At 47.0% G+C, this 17,087-nt stretch overlaps 1 protein-coding gene across 1 annotated transcript in view; it reads left to right on the forward strand.

Annotated features, from left to right (window-relative positions):
- LOC135821385 (deoxyribonuclease TATDN1-like) overlaps positions 1-17,087 on the forward strand; it is a 29,874-nt gene that overhangs the window by 3,849 nt on the left and 8,938 nt on the right. The window contains exons 3-10 of the mRNA XM_065334456.1: positions 4,249-4,293; positions 5,384-5,433; positions 5,992-6,055; positions 10,124-10,270; positions 10,678-10,720; positions 12,643-12,728; positions 15,408-15,448; positions 17,013-17,085. Coding sequence (XP_065190528.1) covers positions 4,249-4,293; positions 5,384-5,433; positions 5,992-6,055; positions 10,124-10,270; positions 10,678-10,720; positions 12,643-12,728; positions 15,408-15,448; positions 17,013-17,085 — 549 coding nt within the window. The remainder of the gene's footprint in view (positions 1-4,248; positions 4,294-5,383; positions 5,434-5,991; positions 6,056-10,123; positions 10,271-10,677; positions 10,721-12,642; positions 12,729-15,407; positions 15,449-17,012; positions 17,086-17,087) is intronic.

A 17,087-nucleotide genomic window follows, 5' to 3' on the forward strand; every position in this document is an offset into this window, starting at 1 on the left:
CAATGACACCCCTATTGTGTTCACTGAAGTCCGACCCAAAGCACACAACTGATGTCCTGGACCAGTTCCGATTACTTGTTCATGTGTACACCCAGCCGTGTTCGTGCCACTTCCAGGGCATCAAGGACCGTGCAAGTTGAGGGCGCCAATTATGCACTCTGGGTAGGATTTCAGCAAGCACAACTGCACACGCCTAGTAGCAGGGGGAGCAATGGTGCAACGACCAGAAACCCCTACATGCTATTCCAAGAAATTCTAACACCGCAACACCGTTGTTGTTGTTGTTGTTGTTTTGTTGTTGTTGTTGTTGTTGTTTGAATTCTTTATTCTCACGATGGCACCATCGCCAATAAAAGATAAATTTATGAAAAGGTTGTTGTTGTTGTTGTTCTTGTTCTTGTTCTTGTTCTTGTTCTTGTTCTTGTTCTTGTTGTTGTTGTTCTTGTTGTTGTTCTTGTTCTTGTTCTTGTTGTTCTTGTTCTTGTTCTTGTTCTTGTTCTTGTTCTTGTTCTTGTTCTTGTTCTTCTTGTTCTTGTTCTTGTTCTTGTTCTTGTTCTTGTTCTTGTTCTTGTTGTTGTTGTTGTTGTTGTTGTTGTTGTTGTTGTTGTTGTTGTTGTTGTTGTTGTTGTTGTTGTTGTTGTTGTTGTTGTTGTTGTTGTTGTTGTTGTTGTTGTTGTTGCTGTTGTTGAGTTTATTGAACGAAAACAGACGCAAGCCTAGTAACAATTATCCCTCACAACTTGGAGTCATGTTGCTGGTGCGAATGAGGTTGGCCAGAGAGCGCATGTGCTGGAGGTTGAACTAACTCATTGATGAACAGGCAGACAGCTGCTACTTACCCACATGTTCACAATAGTCCCACTGGTAAAAGACAAAAAGAAGGACAAGTAGAGGCTGTACATACATGTACTGGAAAGTGCAAATCCGTTCATCCCTGAGCTGCAGAGAGTGCTCAATGTCAGAGACAGAGCTCAGTTGTCTGATGATTGCCTAGCGGCATGAAACTCAGATTTACAACCAACCTGAAAGTTTAGTTCTGACCCTCCCCCACCCACCCACCCCCTTGAACGAAAAATATATTGACTTGACAGCTAGAATAGATTGATGTTTCAGCAATCGATATTTTTCAAAACGAAACTCTCTTCAACCGTATCTCTTATTAACAATGGTGCCATCGTGAGAATAAAGAATTCAAAAAAAAAAAAAAACACCCACCCATAAACTAAACTTTTTCTCTTCGTGAAGAAGATCGCTAATTACGGACTGCCCCTAAGTACGAACTTACTTTCGAATTTAGTGGTCACACCCTTACTAACTTTCGTGCACGAGCTAGCTTTCGGACTCGAATTGTGCGTAACGGAGAAGACGTTTTTCATGTAGCTGTACATACTACACGCTGCATGTGCAAACTGTACCGGTACTTATTTTGGGCCGTATGTCTATCGGGCTTGACTTGATTTCAACAGACAGAGTCAAAAGAATGAAGGGGGTGTGTAGTTGGGGCAGGTACTTATTTACGGACTTTTACGGTGTGCAGGCAACGCCAAATGAAGACAAGGATGTGCTTGTGGATCTACTACTAAGTGTGTGGACATGCATGCGTTCAAGTGAGGTTGCTGTATGAGTGAGAGGAGCTGCCCTGCATACTGAGCGGGCTGCATACTTGAACAAACTGTGTACCGTATTTCCCCGATTATAAGTCGCACTCGATTATAAGCTGCACCCCCATTTTCAAGTTTGAGCAATATTGTTGCGATATATTCACTTCAGTAGCAAGTCATGTTCGATTGTAAGTCGCACCCCCTTTTTTACCTTGAATTTTAGTGTAAAAAGGTGCGACTTACAATCGGGGAAATACGGTAGGCGCTTATCAGTTTTGGATGATAAGAAAGGGGCATAGGCAGCAGATGCATAGCCAGATTCAGATACAGTAATTCAATTATTATTGAGTATTACTGATAACCCAAAGGTACTGATGCCTACATCAACGGTTTGCTCCGGACTAAGTGCAGAGCGAAGAGCTCAGCCGGGCAAAAAACAGCAGAAAGCAAACAAACAGAAAACAGGAAGATGCCATCAAGATATGAAGGAGCTGAAAAACTGAATGCAGCATGAGAAAGACAAACAGGTTGCGCTTTGATTGCGTAAACCCAATCTTAGCGGCAGCAACACGGCGTGCAACATGGCTGGTTGTAGCGTTCCAACTCATATCTGAATCAAAATGTAGGCCGATACTTGGCCCTCTTCACAACAGGAAATATCCGCCCATTGCAAATGGCATGCAGGTGAAGTGCAAGCCGTGCCATCTCTCCAACTTTGTTCCACATGCTCCTAGTGTGGAGCAGCCATAGTCTAACTGTTGGAGTTTTGCGGCGTGTCATGGTGGACTGGGCATGTACTGGTGGACTGGGCATGTACTGGTGGACTAGGCATGTACTGGTGGACTGGGCATGTACTGGTGGACTGGGCATGTACTGGTGGACTAGGCATGTACTGGTGGACTGGGCATGTACTGGTGGACTGGGCGTGTCATGGTGGACTGGGCATGTACTGGTGGACTAGGCATGTACTGGTGGACTGGGCATGTACTGGTGGACTGGGCATGTCATGTTGGACTGGGCATGTACTGGTGGACTGTGCATGTACTGGTGGACTGGGCATGTACTGGTGGACTGGGCATGTACTGGTGGACTGGGCATGTACTGGTGGACTAGGCATGTACTGGTGGACTGGGCATGTACTGGTGGACTGTGCATGTCATGGTGGACTGGGCATGTACTGGTGGACTAGGCATGTACTGGTGGACTAGGCATGTACTGGTGGACTGGGCATGTACTGGTGGACTAGGCGTGTCATGGTGGGCTGGGCATGTACTGGTTGGCGTGGGGCTGAGCATAAATTTCCTGCTGCGTTGCTGGGAATTTTCCTCAGGACGTGTCACACTGCTGTGGCTGTCCTCTGTTTCAGATCTGTACTTGTCAAAATTCCAACACCTACTGTACAGTGGAGCAGGCCAGAAACGGCGGCTGTTGACTAGCTTCGCACTGGAAGCGTTGATGGTGATCCTGGCCAAGGATGAAGATTCTTTGGGGAAGATCTTCACATCAAATACACAGACAGGGTGATCGATGTCTGCAGCTCTGCATTCAATAAACAGTTTCAACTGCTCACTCTGCATGTCGGGTAGCAGGTTCCCAACGAAGAAAACAAGACGTTTTCTGCGAGGGCTTAGTAATCGTGACCAGCGTCCAGGAAGCTTCGACATCGTCCTGCGTGTCCTCAAATTTTGTCAGGCGATCGATGATCTTGTGTGCAACACTGGATTTCTAATATCCCTCTGCCCTATTTCCAATATCCCTCTGCCCACGGTCCCGGTTCCGGATCACCTAGGCCCATATTTGATCTCTGCGTACGGGGTCATGAACCGAGTCAACGTCCGTACGCGTGGTGGATATTGCCGTTGAAGCTTCCAGATCCGGTTGAGCATGGCTGTCTGAAGATGTTGGCGCATTCCTAGATCTGCGTCCCACGGTACGGTCTTCACAGACTCAGCTTGTTCTCCAGCTTTGAAACTGCTCCGTGCGCGAAGTGGCTTTCCCTTGCTCTTGGTCTCGTCATGGCCGACTGTCTTCGCTGCCACCATTGAAAACGTTGGTGATCCAGATTCATTGACGATCCCCGTCAAGGAGGAAACTAAACGGGCGAGATCGTCGATTTTCCTGTGCAATCTAGCGTCTCGATCGGCAGCAAGACTACGTTCCCTTTCCATTTCTTTGAGTATTTTGAAAAGAAAATGACTTTCACGCGTTGAGCAAGACTGACGGAAAGAATGTCCCCGCACAGGATCTGGAACCCCAAACCGGCCTTCTACTCTGATATCACCATAACGTTTGTGTCCATCGTACTGAGCTAGCCCCTGAGGGTCAAATACTGCAAGATTTACTGAAAACAAACGGAGCCCAAAAGTGGCAAACCGCACCATGCATTCGAGAAGCTCTGTTTGTGTGTGTGTGTGTGTGTGTGTGTGTGTGTGTGTGTGTGTGTTTGAGCGCGTGGGTGTGGGTGTTAATCTGTGTCGGTGTCTTCGTCGACCTGTCTTTCTGTCATAGTTCCACCGCTCTTCGCATCTCGTTTCCAGGCACGTCATCTTTTTTCCTCTTTCTCTTTTCGTGTGTGATGCATGCACCATTCGATGATGGCATACTTTTATGCTTTTGTTTTGTTGCTCCGTTGTATTTATTTCTCCAGATCCCGTATTCCGAGGAGTGTATCGGGGCAAAACCGCTCACGCAGGTAAGCAGGATTCCTTTCTCCCGCTTTCCCTACTACATGTTTTTATTTTTTTTATTTTTTTATTTTTACAAAGACCACTTAAATGCATGTGTCTGTTTCATACCTAAAATTCCAAACGCTAACACCCATAATCCAATAGGGAACTGCTCCTCTGTACCTAAAATTTCTGTTCACCTAACCTGGCCTTTTTGCCCTCATACCGAAACTATTGAGCACCTAAAATTTCTGAAATTAGAGTAATTGCAATTGAAGTGGAAAACCTTGGTTGTGAAGGTGTTGAAGAGACGATTCCCTACTACAGTTTCTTTAACAGTTTCCTTCTTCTCAGTGGCAAATGGGATTTAGGCCTTTGGCCTATGGTTGGTGGATCTGATCTATCCTCCCCCACCGTTTAGGAGCCGCATCTGGCGCCTGATCATGGGGTGGTGGCGTCCCACGGAAGCGGAAAGGTGGTTCTTGACCAGGGAGTTGTACGACTCCTTGTTCTTGACCTGCCCGGTATGCGAACCCGTCGAATTTTTTTCGTTTTTTCTTCTCAGTACATGTATGACTACAGTCTCTGAAAGAATAAACCTTTCTTTTTATGAATGGCCTCCTGCCCACACCATTCACGTTCGCACGCCTTGCTCATAACACCCTGCCCACACCAGCCATTTGCATGTACACTGCGCTAATATCACACTCCTAGCTCTAGACTATAGCCTCCTGCCTACGACATCCACGCACATTGCTCACCACCTCCTGGCCACACCAGCCACACATTCTGCGTTAACGTTGCACTGCTAGCCCCTGCCTTCAACAACCACACACTCTGCACACAGCCACCTGCCTAAGATAACACCACTAGCCCTCACATTCTCGCAGCTTTTCATACCTTCTCCTGGCATATGATATTATACTGGCATGGTCGGCACCCAATCTTCATGTTGCCTGATGATTGCGAGAGCATGAAACTTCAAGTCGCAGCAAACAAGCCTTGATTGTCCTTGTTGTTCTGTTCTGTATGAATGGTCTGATATACTCAATGTCCAATGGAATGAGTGGACTCAAGTGGATATATTACTACTTTTTGTGCTGCTGGACCTTGCAGATGACTTCGATGCTGTCCTTCAGCGTGCCTTCGATGTTGGTGTTGACAAGGTGGGTCAAGGTACAAGGGGTGTGTGTGTGTGTGTGTGTGTGTGTGTGCGCGTGTGTGTGTGCGTGTGCGTGTGTGTGTGTGCGTGTGTATTGGTGTGTGTGAGAGTGTGTTTATGAGAGTGCGTGCATATGTGCGTGTGTTGGTGGTGGTGGTGATGGGGGGGGGGGGGGCATTTGAATGAATACCCCCCCCCCCCCCCCCCTACACACACACACACACACACACACACACACACACACACACATATGCAGGGCCGAATCTATTTGGCACTACTGCAGTGGAAGATGAGTACTGGATAGGAATCTGCTCCTTCATTTTCTTTACACCATTGCCACCTGGTGTTGCGTATGCTGGGTGTGCTGGGTGGCGTCGCGGTGTGTGCTGGGTGGCGTTGCGATGCGTGATATGTGCTATGTGCTGTTGTGATATGTGTTTGGCGTGTGCTGTGTGTGCGGTGTGTGTGCTGTGTGTGCGGTGTGTGTGCTGTGTGCTGTGGGTGCTGTGTGTGCTGTGTGTGCGGTGTGTGCTGTGTGTGCGGTGTGTGCTGCGTAATCTAGATTATGATCACAGGTGGCAGTCTGGAGGACAGTCGCGCTGCATTGGAGCTAGCCAGGTCACATGGTATGTCCTAGTGCTAGAGCTGTTGGTCCATCACTATCAGGCACTTTATAATCTACTGTATACTGTATCTTGTGTACTGATGAGGTCTTTATGGCCGAAACGGCTTGCTGTCTACAGCATTGGGTAATAGACTGTATATGAAACAGCTACCTTTTAGCACCTGGAGCGATGGAGCTGGAGTCTGACACATCCAACACTGGGAATGGAAGTGAGGTTTGCAGCCTGGCTGACAGCGGAGAGTACTGACGTAGCCGTGGTAGCGGAAGCCAGGGACGACTGGTAGGCTGATGACCTGGTACCACGGAGCATCTTTTTTCATGTTGCCCACTGATGATAGTGATGGCGACTTCAAACGGCTCCAACAAACACGTTAGCTCCTCTGCCAACTTCCACTGGCTGCCTCTCAAGAGCAATTCGCGGTCGGCCTTCTTTGGAGTTAGCTTGTCGTCGCAGAGCACAGCAGTCGCAGCAGTCACAGCAACACGAAGATCAACGAGGCGGCGCAACATATAATAATTTTTAGCTACATCCAGCGGGTAGCTACGTCCTGGATTTCTCTAACGGGCTGCTTCGACGAATCAAGTTGCAGCTGCTTATTGGTCAAAGCTTCTGTTGCAAGACAAGAATGCTTGTAGTGCCCTACAAGACGGCGACTTCTTGCCAGGAGAGATGCCAACTCCTTCGCATCGAGAGCGTGACGGATCGCTGTCTGAAGGCGATGCGCCATACGTACATGGCTGGTCCACACATTGCGTCCAGTCAGCATTCGTGCAGCAACAACCATATTAGCGGCTTCATCATGGCAGATAGCGCACACCACTCCATCTTGGATAGCGAAATCCAGCACTACCCTGTCAGTGACGTCGGCGAGTTTGTTACCAGTGTGGCTTCCCTCAAATAATCCTGTCTCCAGCACCCCACTGGAGAGTTCCCAGTCCGAGTTGATGGAGTGCACGGTATGGGTGATGATTGACTGCGTCGCAGGTGACGACCAACCGTCAGTCGTCAGGGACACACCAGCCGCTCCTTCTGTCTTCAGCAGCTCCACCAATTCCTGCTGGCAAGACGTGTGGCGTTTGTCCAGCAAGGCAGCCAAGTAGGTCCTTGACGGCACTGAGTATGACAGCTCACAGAAGTGCATTAGATGAATAAATCCTGCATCAGTTACCATCGACGAGAGGGCGAATCGAGTCGCCAATCCAGTCCAAGATGTAGTGTGTTATCTGAGCAGTCCATCTCGGTTCTTGTTGCGCGGCCTCTTTCGGTCGCTACGGAAGAACGTCGACACTGGCTTAGTTCCTACTGCCGTTTTCTTCGCATCTTCACCCTGCTTGTTGTTTTTTGGCTTTGTTTAGAGTGGAGTTCCAAAACAGGCCTAAACCTAATGACAATGGTCCCACTGATAAGGCCACACGTTTTTATTTCTATGTTTCTCGTCACCCGCGCTCATACGATTCAGGAGTCTGGAAGAAAAAATGAAAAAAAATGTGCTACACTGACTGTGCATGTGGGCACCAGCACACTCATGCACATGTATATGTACATAATGTGGCCTGGCCTGCGCGACACATGATGCAAGGACGGCATTTTTTGTGCGCAAGCTGCACATGCACAGATATTGTGACAGAAGCACATACCACATACTACTTACTAGTTGCTAACTATGGATGCTATTTTGCATGGTGTATTCGTGGATTTTAGTGTGAACAAAGGTCTAAGCAACTTTTTTTATTTTTCGGTCATTTTTTATTTTTGTCCACCTCTCGCATACGTTTTTACATTTTCAGGTGACGAGAAACATAGAAATAAAAACGTGTGGCCTAATAAGAGAAAAGAAAAATATATAAAAATAAGCGGACAAACAGAACAGAGAGGAAGATAGTTAGATAACTAATATGCTTTCCACCTACAATTTCAAGGTGCACCGTACTGGGGCATATGATGAGTCTCCGAATGAATAAATTTGTGGTACCGCTCTGACGCGCGAGCTTCCCACTGCAAAGTTTGCAAACAACAGACGACGGGCCGTTTTCGTCAAGGTACGCCCACACCGGAGATTGTTTCACACGCGATATCTTCGGCGGCGTGGATGCCATCACGCACAAAAAAAGGATACACCAACCACTGAACTGCTGTTACACTTGTTCACGACACAAATTACTTGAAAAGAACTGCATCGAAAACCACCAAAGTGAAGGCAAGAACACTCAACGACGTATACGAGCACATTATTATGTGGATGCAGCACATCGATATCGAAGCACTGCACGGCGCTTGTCTTTTTGAAGGCTGTAAACATGGTAAAAACGAGTATCCTTCAAACAGGTGCGTCGACTACGCCCTGCACAGTTGGTTTTACTGCGGCGTGGTACGCACCGGATCCCAAAAGTGCTAAGGTGACAGGAAAAGGTGTGAACTACTTTGTCACCTTGGTTGACTCGCGCTGGCCGCGCTTGTACTGAGGTTGACCATGCAGACAGTCAGTGCAACCTACGGCTAAACTGGTGTACGGCTAAACTGGTGTACGGCTAAACTGGTGTACGGCTAAACTGGTGTACGGCTAAACTGGTGTACGGCTAAACTGGTGTACGGCTAAACTGGTGTACGGCTAAACTGGTGTACGGCTAAACTGGTGTACGGCTAAACTGGTGTACGGCTAAACTGGTGTACGGCTAAACTGGTGTACGGCTAAACTGGTGTACGGCTAAACTGGTGTACTTCAAGTACTTGCATGCAGTGCTAGCAAGAGTATATAACCCCCCAAGAGTGTGCAACTCATGATACCCTTTCTATGGGGTACGCCGACGGCGAAAACTCCCATCACCTGGTGAAGTGTCGCAGTTGTACGTTTCCAGCCCGTTTTTTAGCGAGCAGTGGAGTAATAAAAAAGCGCTCTCTGACAGAAACTCACTGCGGGTATGCAAACCCCCCGCATGATCATGGCAGATATTCGGTTTGCGCGCACACTATCCTTCGTTTGTACGTAGTGCAAAACGTACCTGAGACACGTGATGTGAGTTTTCGCCGTCAGAGACCCCGTATGCAGAGTTGCACACTCTGGGGGGGGGGGGGGGGGTATAATTATACTCTTGCTACTACTGTAGGCTGCACGCTGCACCCAGGGCCAGGTCATATACGGCCGGTGCACTCAAATGAACCGTTGATCTGAATGTAACTGTGCTTTGTAGCATACATGCAGTGTAGTGTAGTCTGTAGCATATATGCAGTGTAGTGTACTGTAGCATACATGCACATGTACTGCATACTCGATGAACAGCATAACGAGTAGCGATCACAGAAATAATAAGTACCGTATTTCCCCGATTATAACTTATAAGTCGCCCTCGATTAAAAGTCGCATCCCACTTTCAGGCTTGAGCAATATTGCTTCAGTATATTCACATAAAGAGGATGTCACTCTCGATTGTAAATTGCATCCCCTTTTTTGCCCAAGAGGTTTAGCACAAAAAGGTGCAACTGATAATCGGGGAAATGTGGTAAGTTCCGAGTAATCGGTGTAATCGTTGCATCCCTACAGAAAACCCTAAAATTTGCATCCGCTATTATTACCCATTCTACAATATTCAAGTTTTCTCACGGTGGCTCGTAACCAATAACAACACTTTATACCGTTTTTTTCCTGGGTCTGAGCCGCACTTGAAACACTTTTACTCAAACTCGTCCCTTCGGCCTAGACCCGAATCCTGGATGCGAATCGACCAGCGCTACAGCATTCTACATGTTGTCAGTAGAGATTTCAGAACAGGCTACGTTACTTTTGCTAGACCATTATTTGGGCTTCTTGACTTTTTAACCACTCGTAACGACTGTTTGCACTATGCACCCATGCCGATTACCCCTTTATGGATCTGCGGTACAACTTTCGATCCCCTGTGATCGATACTTTTCACTTTTCAATTGTGTGTGTGTGTGTGTGTGTGTGTGTGTGTGTGTGTGTGTGTGTGTGTGTGTGTGTGTTCGTGCGTTTGTGTGTGCACACATGTATATGTGTGTGTGTGTGTCCACGTGCATGCATGTGCACTGCGTGTCCGACCGTGCTGCGTCTAGAACGTCTGTACAGCACAGTGGGATGTCACCCGACGCGGTGTGGAGAGTTCGACAAGGCCAGCAGCCCCCAGCAATATCTTGATGACATGCGCGCACTGATCAGAGATGGCGGGGAGAAGGTAGTGGCGCTGGGAGAGCTTGGTCTCGGTGAGTCGGGGGGAACCTTTGAATTCTTTATTCTCACGATGGCACCATCGCCAATAAGAGATAAGTTGATGAGAAGGTGAGATGCTGTGCGTGGGGCTGTGGGGCTGTGGGTTTTGCAGTTGAAAACCTTAGCACACTTGCTGATTACGATGTGTAGGATGGTGTTAGTCTTGGGCAAAACTGACTTCTAAATCCGTTGCAGTCGAATCTGGTTAAGAGGAACATTGAACTCGGATGGTGAGCCGATTTAATTATGGTAGAAAAGGAGGAGAAAAAATGTCGCACTCGCTAACTGTATATGATCTGGTTATGTTCGTGCGTGTGTGTGTGTGCGTGCATGCATACATGCATGTGCGTGTGTGTGTGTGCATACATGCATTTGCGTGTGTGTTTGGTTGTGTGTCTAGACTACGATCGACTTCACTTTTGCGGCAAAGAAACACAGCTCAAGTAAGGAGGTTTGTTTGGGGAAAAGTCAATGGGTCAATAGGTCAATGGGTCAATAGGTCATGGGTCAATGGGTCAATGGGTCAATGTGTCAATGGGTCAGTGGGTCAATGGGTCGATGGGAGGCATGCATCGTGGATGCCCGTCACCAACAATGCAGTCAGCCTTGCTTACAGTGAAGCCTGTCTAAGACGACCGACCAGTCAGGGACCTTTAAAATGTGGTCTCTGTTACCAGGGGGTCTCCTTGTCCAGGGTCATTTTTCTGGAAATAGCACCCCTTGGTCCTGTTTTCAACGGTCCTCTGGGACAGGTGGTCGCCATACCTGAGTGGTCGCCATGGCTGGTTTGCCTGTATATCGACATTCCTTCAGCCATCAACTTCATGTTGTTATTCGCGAGCTGTCCTTGTTTGCTGGCCCAGTAGATGTCATTTACAGTCCATTCATTGGAAACTGGCACCCTAACTTTTTGGTGTCTCCCACACATAGTTGTAGATATCGTGAAAACAACAGTGCATCCTGCATTGTGTGACCCGTGCAATTACTCCTTGCCACACTTGAGGCCAGAAAAGTCCAAGAACAGGGAAATAGAAATTCAGTCAGGTTTTACAAAATTAGGACAGGTATGCCATGGCAAAATGTATGGAGAAGCAGATCCAAAACCCAGATTTTTGAGATTTAAAGTGGGTTTTTGATCTTCAATTCGGCCCAAATCCGACTTTCAAAAGGCAGCGGGACTGTTTCCGATGAATAGACTGTGCTGTACAGTAAGTCAACAAATAATAATAATATTCGCGGGATCCGCGTCGGCATCGCTTGAATGTTCGTTCAGAAACACACAAACTAGCCTTCGCATCCGCAGGCCACCACTATGCCTGTTAACCTTAGTGGCGAATGCAGACCTCACGAGTGAGGTCAACAGATATCCGGCGCATGTTTATTTCCGGCTGTTTTCAGTCTGGTCATGTTTGGCCGAAATTTTGTTTTACAAGGTTCAGCGTGACAATGTATGGAGGCGGCAGCAGCACAGGACGAAAATTTGATGTGGCCGAAATGGGTTTTAGGTTAACTTTTAACCCTGGGAGACTATTTGAATGTGCCGAAAATTTGTAGACCTATTGTATATAGCGAGCAGCGAGTTTAGCCACATGCTCTTTGACTTTGCTCAAATCGGATAGTTTCCTACCGGGGACTTGAGATGACAAGGTGTGTGTGTGACTGTGTGTGTGTGACTGTGTGTGTGTGTGACTGTGGCATGACACTCGTGTGTTGATAGTGTCCTTGTTAACACTGTGATCTGGGTCCCCTGGGAGCAAACACCATACCGGTATTTGGTTAGTTGTCGTTATTCAAACTGTTGTTTTACATGTACTGTAAACTGTGAAATTATTACCATGGTCTAATTTCTGCGAAATTCGCGACCGCGTGGAAATCGCGAAATTTAGACAGCGCGAAAAGGAGATCCGTGGAAGGTGTAGCATGAATGCCACAGTAGCAAATTCTGCAATCGCAAAATTAAAACCTCGCAAACCTGTCCGGATTCTGAAAACGCGAACTATAAACGCCGCGAAATTTTCACGCTTTACAGTACCCAAAGTTGAATGCATATAGTCATAATAACTATATTCAACTTGAAAGTAATAGTACTAAAGGCCTAGTCGAAACTATAATTATTTATTTTTATTATGGCTTTCTGTGCTTCGTGTGCTAATTAGTTTCCCTCCCAACCAAGAATCTGTTCATACTAACTGCTAGACAATACAAGCTTAGCCCGGTGTTCCCTACTCTACGCTTGGTAACATTGAATGTGTGTGTGTGTGTGTGTGTGTGTGTATGTGTGTGTGTGTGTGTGTGTGTATGTGTGTGTGTGTGTGTGTGTGTGTGTGTGTGTGTGTGTGTGTGTGTGTGTTGGTGTGGTTTGTAGGTACTTTGAGTTGCAGTTTCAACTGGCCGAAGCAACCGGTCTGCCGCTGTTTCTGCACAGTCGCAACGCCCACGAAGACTTTATAGGTAGGTAGGTCAACTACCCTCTTCAGCTGAGCTCTTTTTTGTCTACTGCAGGGTTCTAGCCAAAGGGGGAGCGCAGCGGCCCCTACTCTGTTTGCGCCCCCCCCCCCTCCCCGTAAAAAAAGTGCCGTCCCCTACTCATTTTCCGATTTTTTTTGTTTCTTCATGCCATTCAACGAAAATGCAGTCGATGGTCACTACTAGAAGGTATATAAAGGCACATTTGTCTGGGGTGAAGTCGGGGGTTCGCCCTGTACGTTGCATTTTGCATTGCAAGACAGTTATTTTGAAAATGGAAAAATGGGTTACGGGGTAACTGTTCCCCCCCCCCCCCCTCCCCCTACTATCTTGACATGGCTAGAACCCTGCTGCTGTATAGCACATTATTTTCGTTGTCACTTTTAAAATCCTTTCGAGCCCCGAAAATCCTGATAATTGTATGCGACTGCAATTACGATATATTCTTTACCTTATTTTGGGCATAACTTTGGTGCTCGTTATAGGATTTCCATAATTTTGGGCTTCCTGGAAAGCTCTCCCCGAGCAGAGTAACTAGAGCTCAAATTCAACACCACAGCAGTCACATATCCAACGCCACGGCGCCTCGAACAGTCCACAGAGCTGGATATACGAGCAAATTTCCTCAACGCCAGCCATTTCACTCTCATTCATCGTGGAATGCTTATTTTTTTGCGCTGAGTATAGTTTTATGCTGGCCACGTGCAGGAAGCATGCCTGGATGAATCAGCATGTCATCCAATGGGAAATTCCTCACTCAAGGCCAGTCACTGCGAAAAAGTTCAACTTTTGCCGTGACTGAAATGTCGAGCGCGATATCTCTGCAACGCGACATCGTAGCTCTTCGGCGATTGTTGCATTAGAAAGCTGAGCTCGTCGGCTTCTTCCCAGATATTTCGATCGCGGAAATCCGTCAAGTTTTGAGTGAGTTACGAACGTTTTAGTCCATCGACGGTATACCGTCGATATTTGACTGTACGGGCTCCAAAGGGTTAAATTTGCGTATTTGTAGAGAAACCAGGTGCATGTACCTAAATCGAGATTACACTTTACACCTATATGGCACTGGAGTATGCACTATACCGTAAAGTCTTGTATAAAAGCCGCGGCTTCTATGACTTTCTTGGTGAAATTTTGCAGGCTTCTATATGAGATATGCTTCTATACAAGACCGGTATTTCTATGTATGTCAACACTAAAACCAGGCTTATGTGTGATTTGATGGGCCCCAAATTGCGGCTTCTATTCGAGGACGGCTTCTATTCAAGTGCGGCTTTTATACAAGACTTTACGGTATGTGCACGGGACACTGGTTACCTAGTTCTACAGAACACCTGAAGCCTGGCAGGTCCCTGACACCTAATGTTATACAGTACGCGCACAGGAGGAAGTAGAATCGATTTTTGGTTTATCTGTATTTTCAGCTATAATGTAACGTTTTGCTTTCTGATTTTATAGACCTCCGACCAAATCCCCGCTACCTTCCAAACCGTTTCCCCCTGTATATGTCTGTACGTATGTACGGTATTTCCTCGAATAATAGACCATGCTCGAATAGTAGACCCTCCTAGAGGCCTCACGGAAAAATATTAGACCATGCCCGAATAAGATACCCGGTATCTTATTTGAGTTCATCGCTTTGCGCATGCGCACTAAGAAAGCACGTGGTGGATCAAAAAGGACGTGATTTTAGGTTGCGCAACTACAATTTTTGTAGTGGCTAGTGCTTTTTTTCATTATTTGAGCACGGTCCACTATATTTTCATCGGCACATCGCTGGAAATGGTGGATTTTTAACCCTTTGTGTACGGACTGTACAACTTTCGATCCCCTGGGATCGAAACTTTTCAAAATTTCAATCGATCGTAACTCAGTCATTCCTGGGTTATTTCCAAAAACTAAAATATGTAGGTCGAAGAGAAAGCTCCCAGCTGTGCATTGGTACAATCGCTGAAGCGCTCCGATGTGCGGTTCCAGAGTTACGAAGCTCTAAAGTCGAATCACGGCAAATGTTGCTCAATAGGCGCGGGCGCAGATTTGAATGAGGGATTTCCCCATCATTCTGGGCATGCAGTGACGTCGAAACACGTTCAAAATGGTAAACGGACACGTGGCAGTTTGTGAATTTTTTTGAAGTAACAGTTGATACAAGCAAGGAGAGCGAAATGGCTGATACAAGACGACTTCTGTCGGAATATTGGCGTTGCAGCTAAGACGTTGGGCAGTAGCGCTGGCGTTTTGACCTTCGTGTTGACGAGTGTGGGCTCAATGTGTTCCTCTTGCGACGAGCTTTCCAGGAAGCCCAAGATTGAAAAAATCGTCAAAAGGAGACTAAAGTTATGACCCGGAGAATTATGGAATTTGAGGTGAGCCGAGATCAAATTCAGTCTGTGTACATTTTTTCAGTACATAAAGGGTTAACACGTCATAATATAGAACTTCTATATTACGACGTGTTAAAAATCCACCATTTCCAGCGATGTGCCGATGAATATATAGTGGACCGTGCTCAAATAATGGACCATGCCCAAATAAGAGACCCTCTTCCAAAAACAAAAGACCGGGTCTATTAATCGAGGAAATACGGTATGTACATACGTCTGTATGTGTGTGTGTGTGTGTGTGTGTGCGTGTGTGTGTGTGTATCTGCGTGTCTGTATGCAGGTCTGATGCGTAGATATCATGGCCGTTACAAGGGTGGAGTGGTGAGTTCCGTTGCCATACCAACCAGCTCTCAAATTGAGTAACATTATTTGCAACACGTACAAAGAAGTAATGGGGTATTCACAGGACAGGCAAATCCACGTGTACCTGAAAGTTGCTATGGTATTTTACCTGTGAACGAGAAAAGTGGCTGAAAAGTGCAAGCGAGCTGGGGGCCCACTTTCACGATAATCGTGGCGTGCATGAGTACATTTACACCAAAAAGCGCGAAACAAGACTTGATTTTTTACGCGGCTCTTTAGAGCATGATAATCATTGTATGCGTGTTTTGAAAATTTGAAATGTCCATGGCTACTGGTCGGTGAAGCATTCAAAAATGCAAACGTGCCTGTCGTCAAGTGCAGCTGTGTGAATCCACACTAGTGTTGAAACGATCTCACCGGATACTCGCTAGCTCGCTCACCAGAAACTCGGCTCGTTTGTGCGGCCAGCTCGTTTGCACTAACGAACACCGTACACCGTACTCCGTACACATGGCAGTACATGTCGACCGGGGAGTCGTAGAATATTTTACGACTCCCTGGTCGATCGAGAGTCCAGTCCCGCGCAAAGTGAAAATCACTCGCAGTTACAGGTGACTGTATGCCTGCACGACACTTGAGTTGTTTCAGTTGTCGTTGCAGCTTTGGTGGACTCTACTGATGTCTTGTTCTGCATCTGCTGACCTGTCGCAGGATATGCTTCGGTCACCTCTCCATTCGAGTGAAAGCTACGCTCAGTCGTTTGGAAGTGTTCTCCCGCGATGCAGCGAAGACCAGGGCTACTTGCAATCTTTGCAAAACGGTCTATTCTTACAAAGGCTAATCGACGACGGCGCTGAAAAGACATCTCGACACCAAACAGCAGTCCGAGGTGAAGCAGCAGCAACCCCAAATGCCGGCGGTGATAATTTGAACCAGCTGAAAAAAATCGAACTTAGAAAAAAATTATTCAAAAAAATAATCATATTTGCCACATCAATGAAACTCGTTAGCTCGCTCGATAGCTTGCTCGTTAGTGGAACTGATCGCTCGTTTGTTATAGATACGCTCGTTTCAACACTAATCCACACAGTCACTTTTCTCGTATGTCACTCCCTGTAAAATGTGCAAGTGCCTGTCGTGTGAATACCCCATAAAGAACTCATGACATGGTTAGTGTTCAAGCCTGAGGTAGCAGCCCGACTACCACCTACTCCGGGCCCCAAGGTGGCAGCCCGATGGCTGTGTTTAACAATGGCTGTGTTTCACAGTGGCTGTGTTTCACAATGGCTGAAGCAAGCTGGCCTGGTCGGATTTTGATGTGTGGCTCTGTTTGTGCGTTTGTGTCTCTTTCTCTTTTTGCCCCCCCCCCCCCTCTCTCTCTCTCTCTCTCTCTCTCTCTCTCTCTCTCTCTCTCTCTCTCTCTCTCTCTCTCCTCTCTCTCTCTCTCTCTCTCTCTCTCTCTCTCTCTCTCTCTCTCTCTCTCTCTCTCTCTCTCTCTCTCCTCTCTCTCTCTCTGTCTCTCTCTCTCCCTCCCTCCCTCTCTCTCTCTCCTTCTCTCATTCATTGTCTCGTTACCACTTAGGTACATTCGTTCACAGGCGATGCCAAGGAGATACCAGAGATGCTTGAATTGGGATTGCACATTGGCATAAACGGC

Source organism: Sycon ciliatum, chromosome 7 (assembly GCF_964019385.1).
Source record: "Sycon ciliatum chromosome 7, ocSycCili1.1, whole genome shotgun sequence".
Lineage (NCBI taxonomy): Eukaryota > Metazoa > Porifera > Calcarea > Leucosolenida > Sycettidae > Sycon > Sycon ciliatum.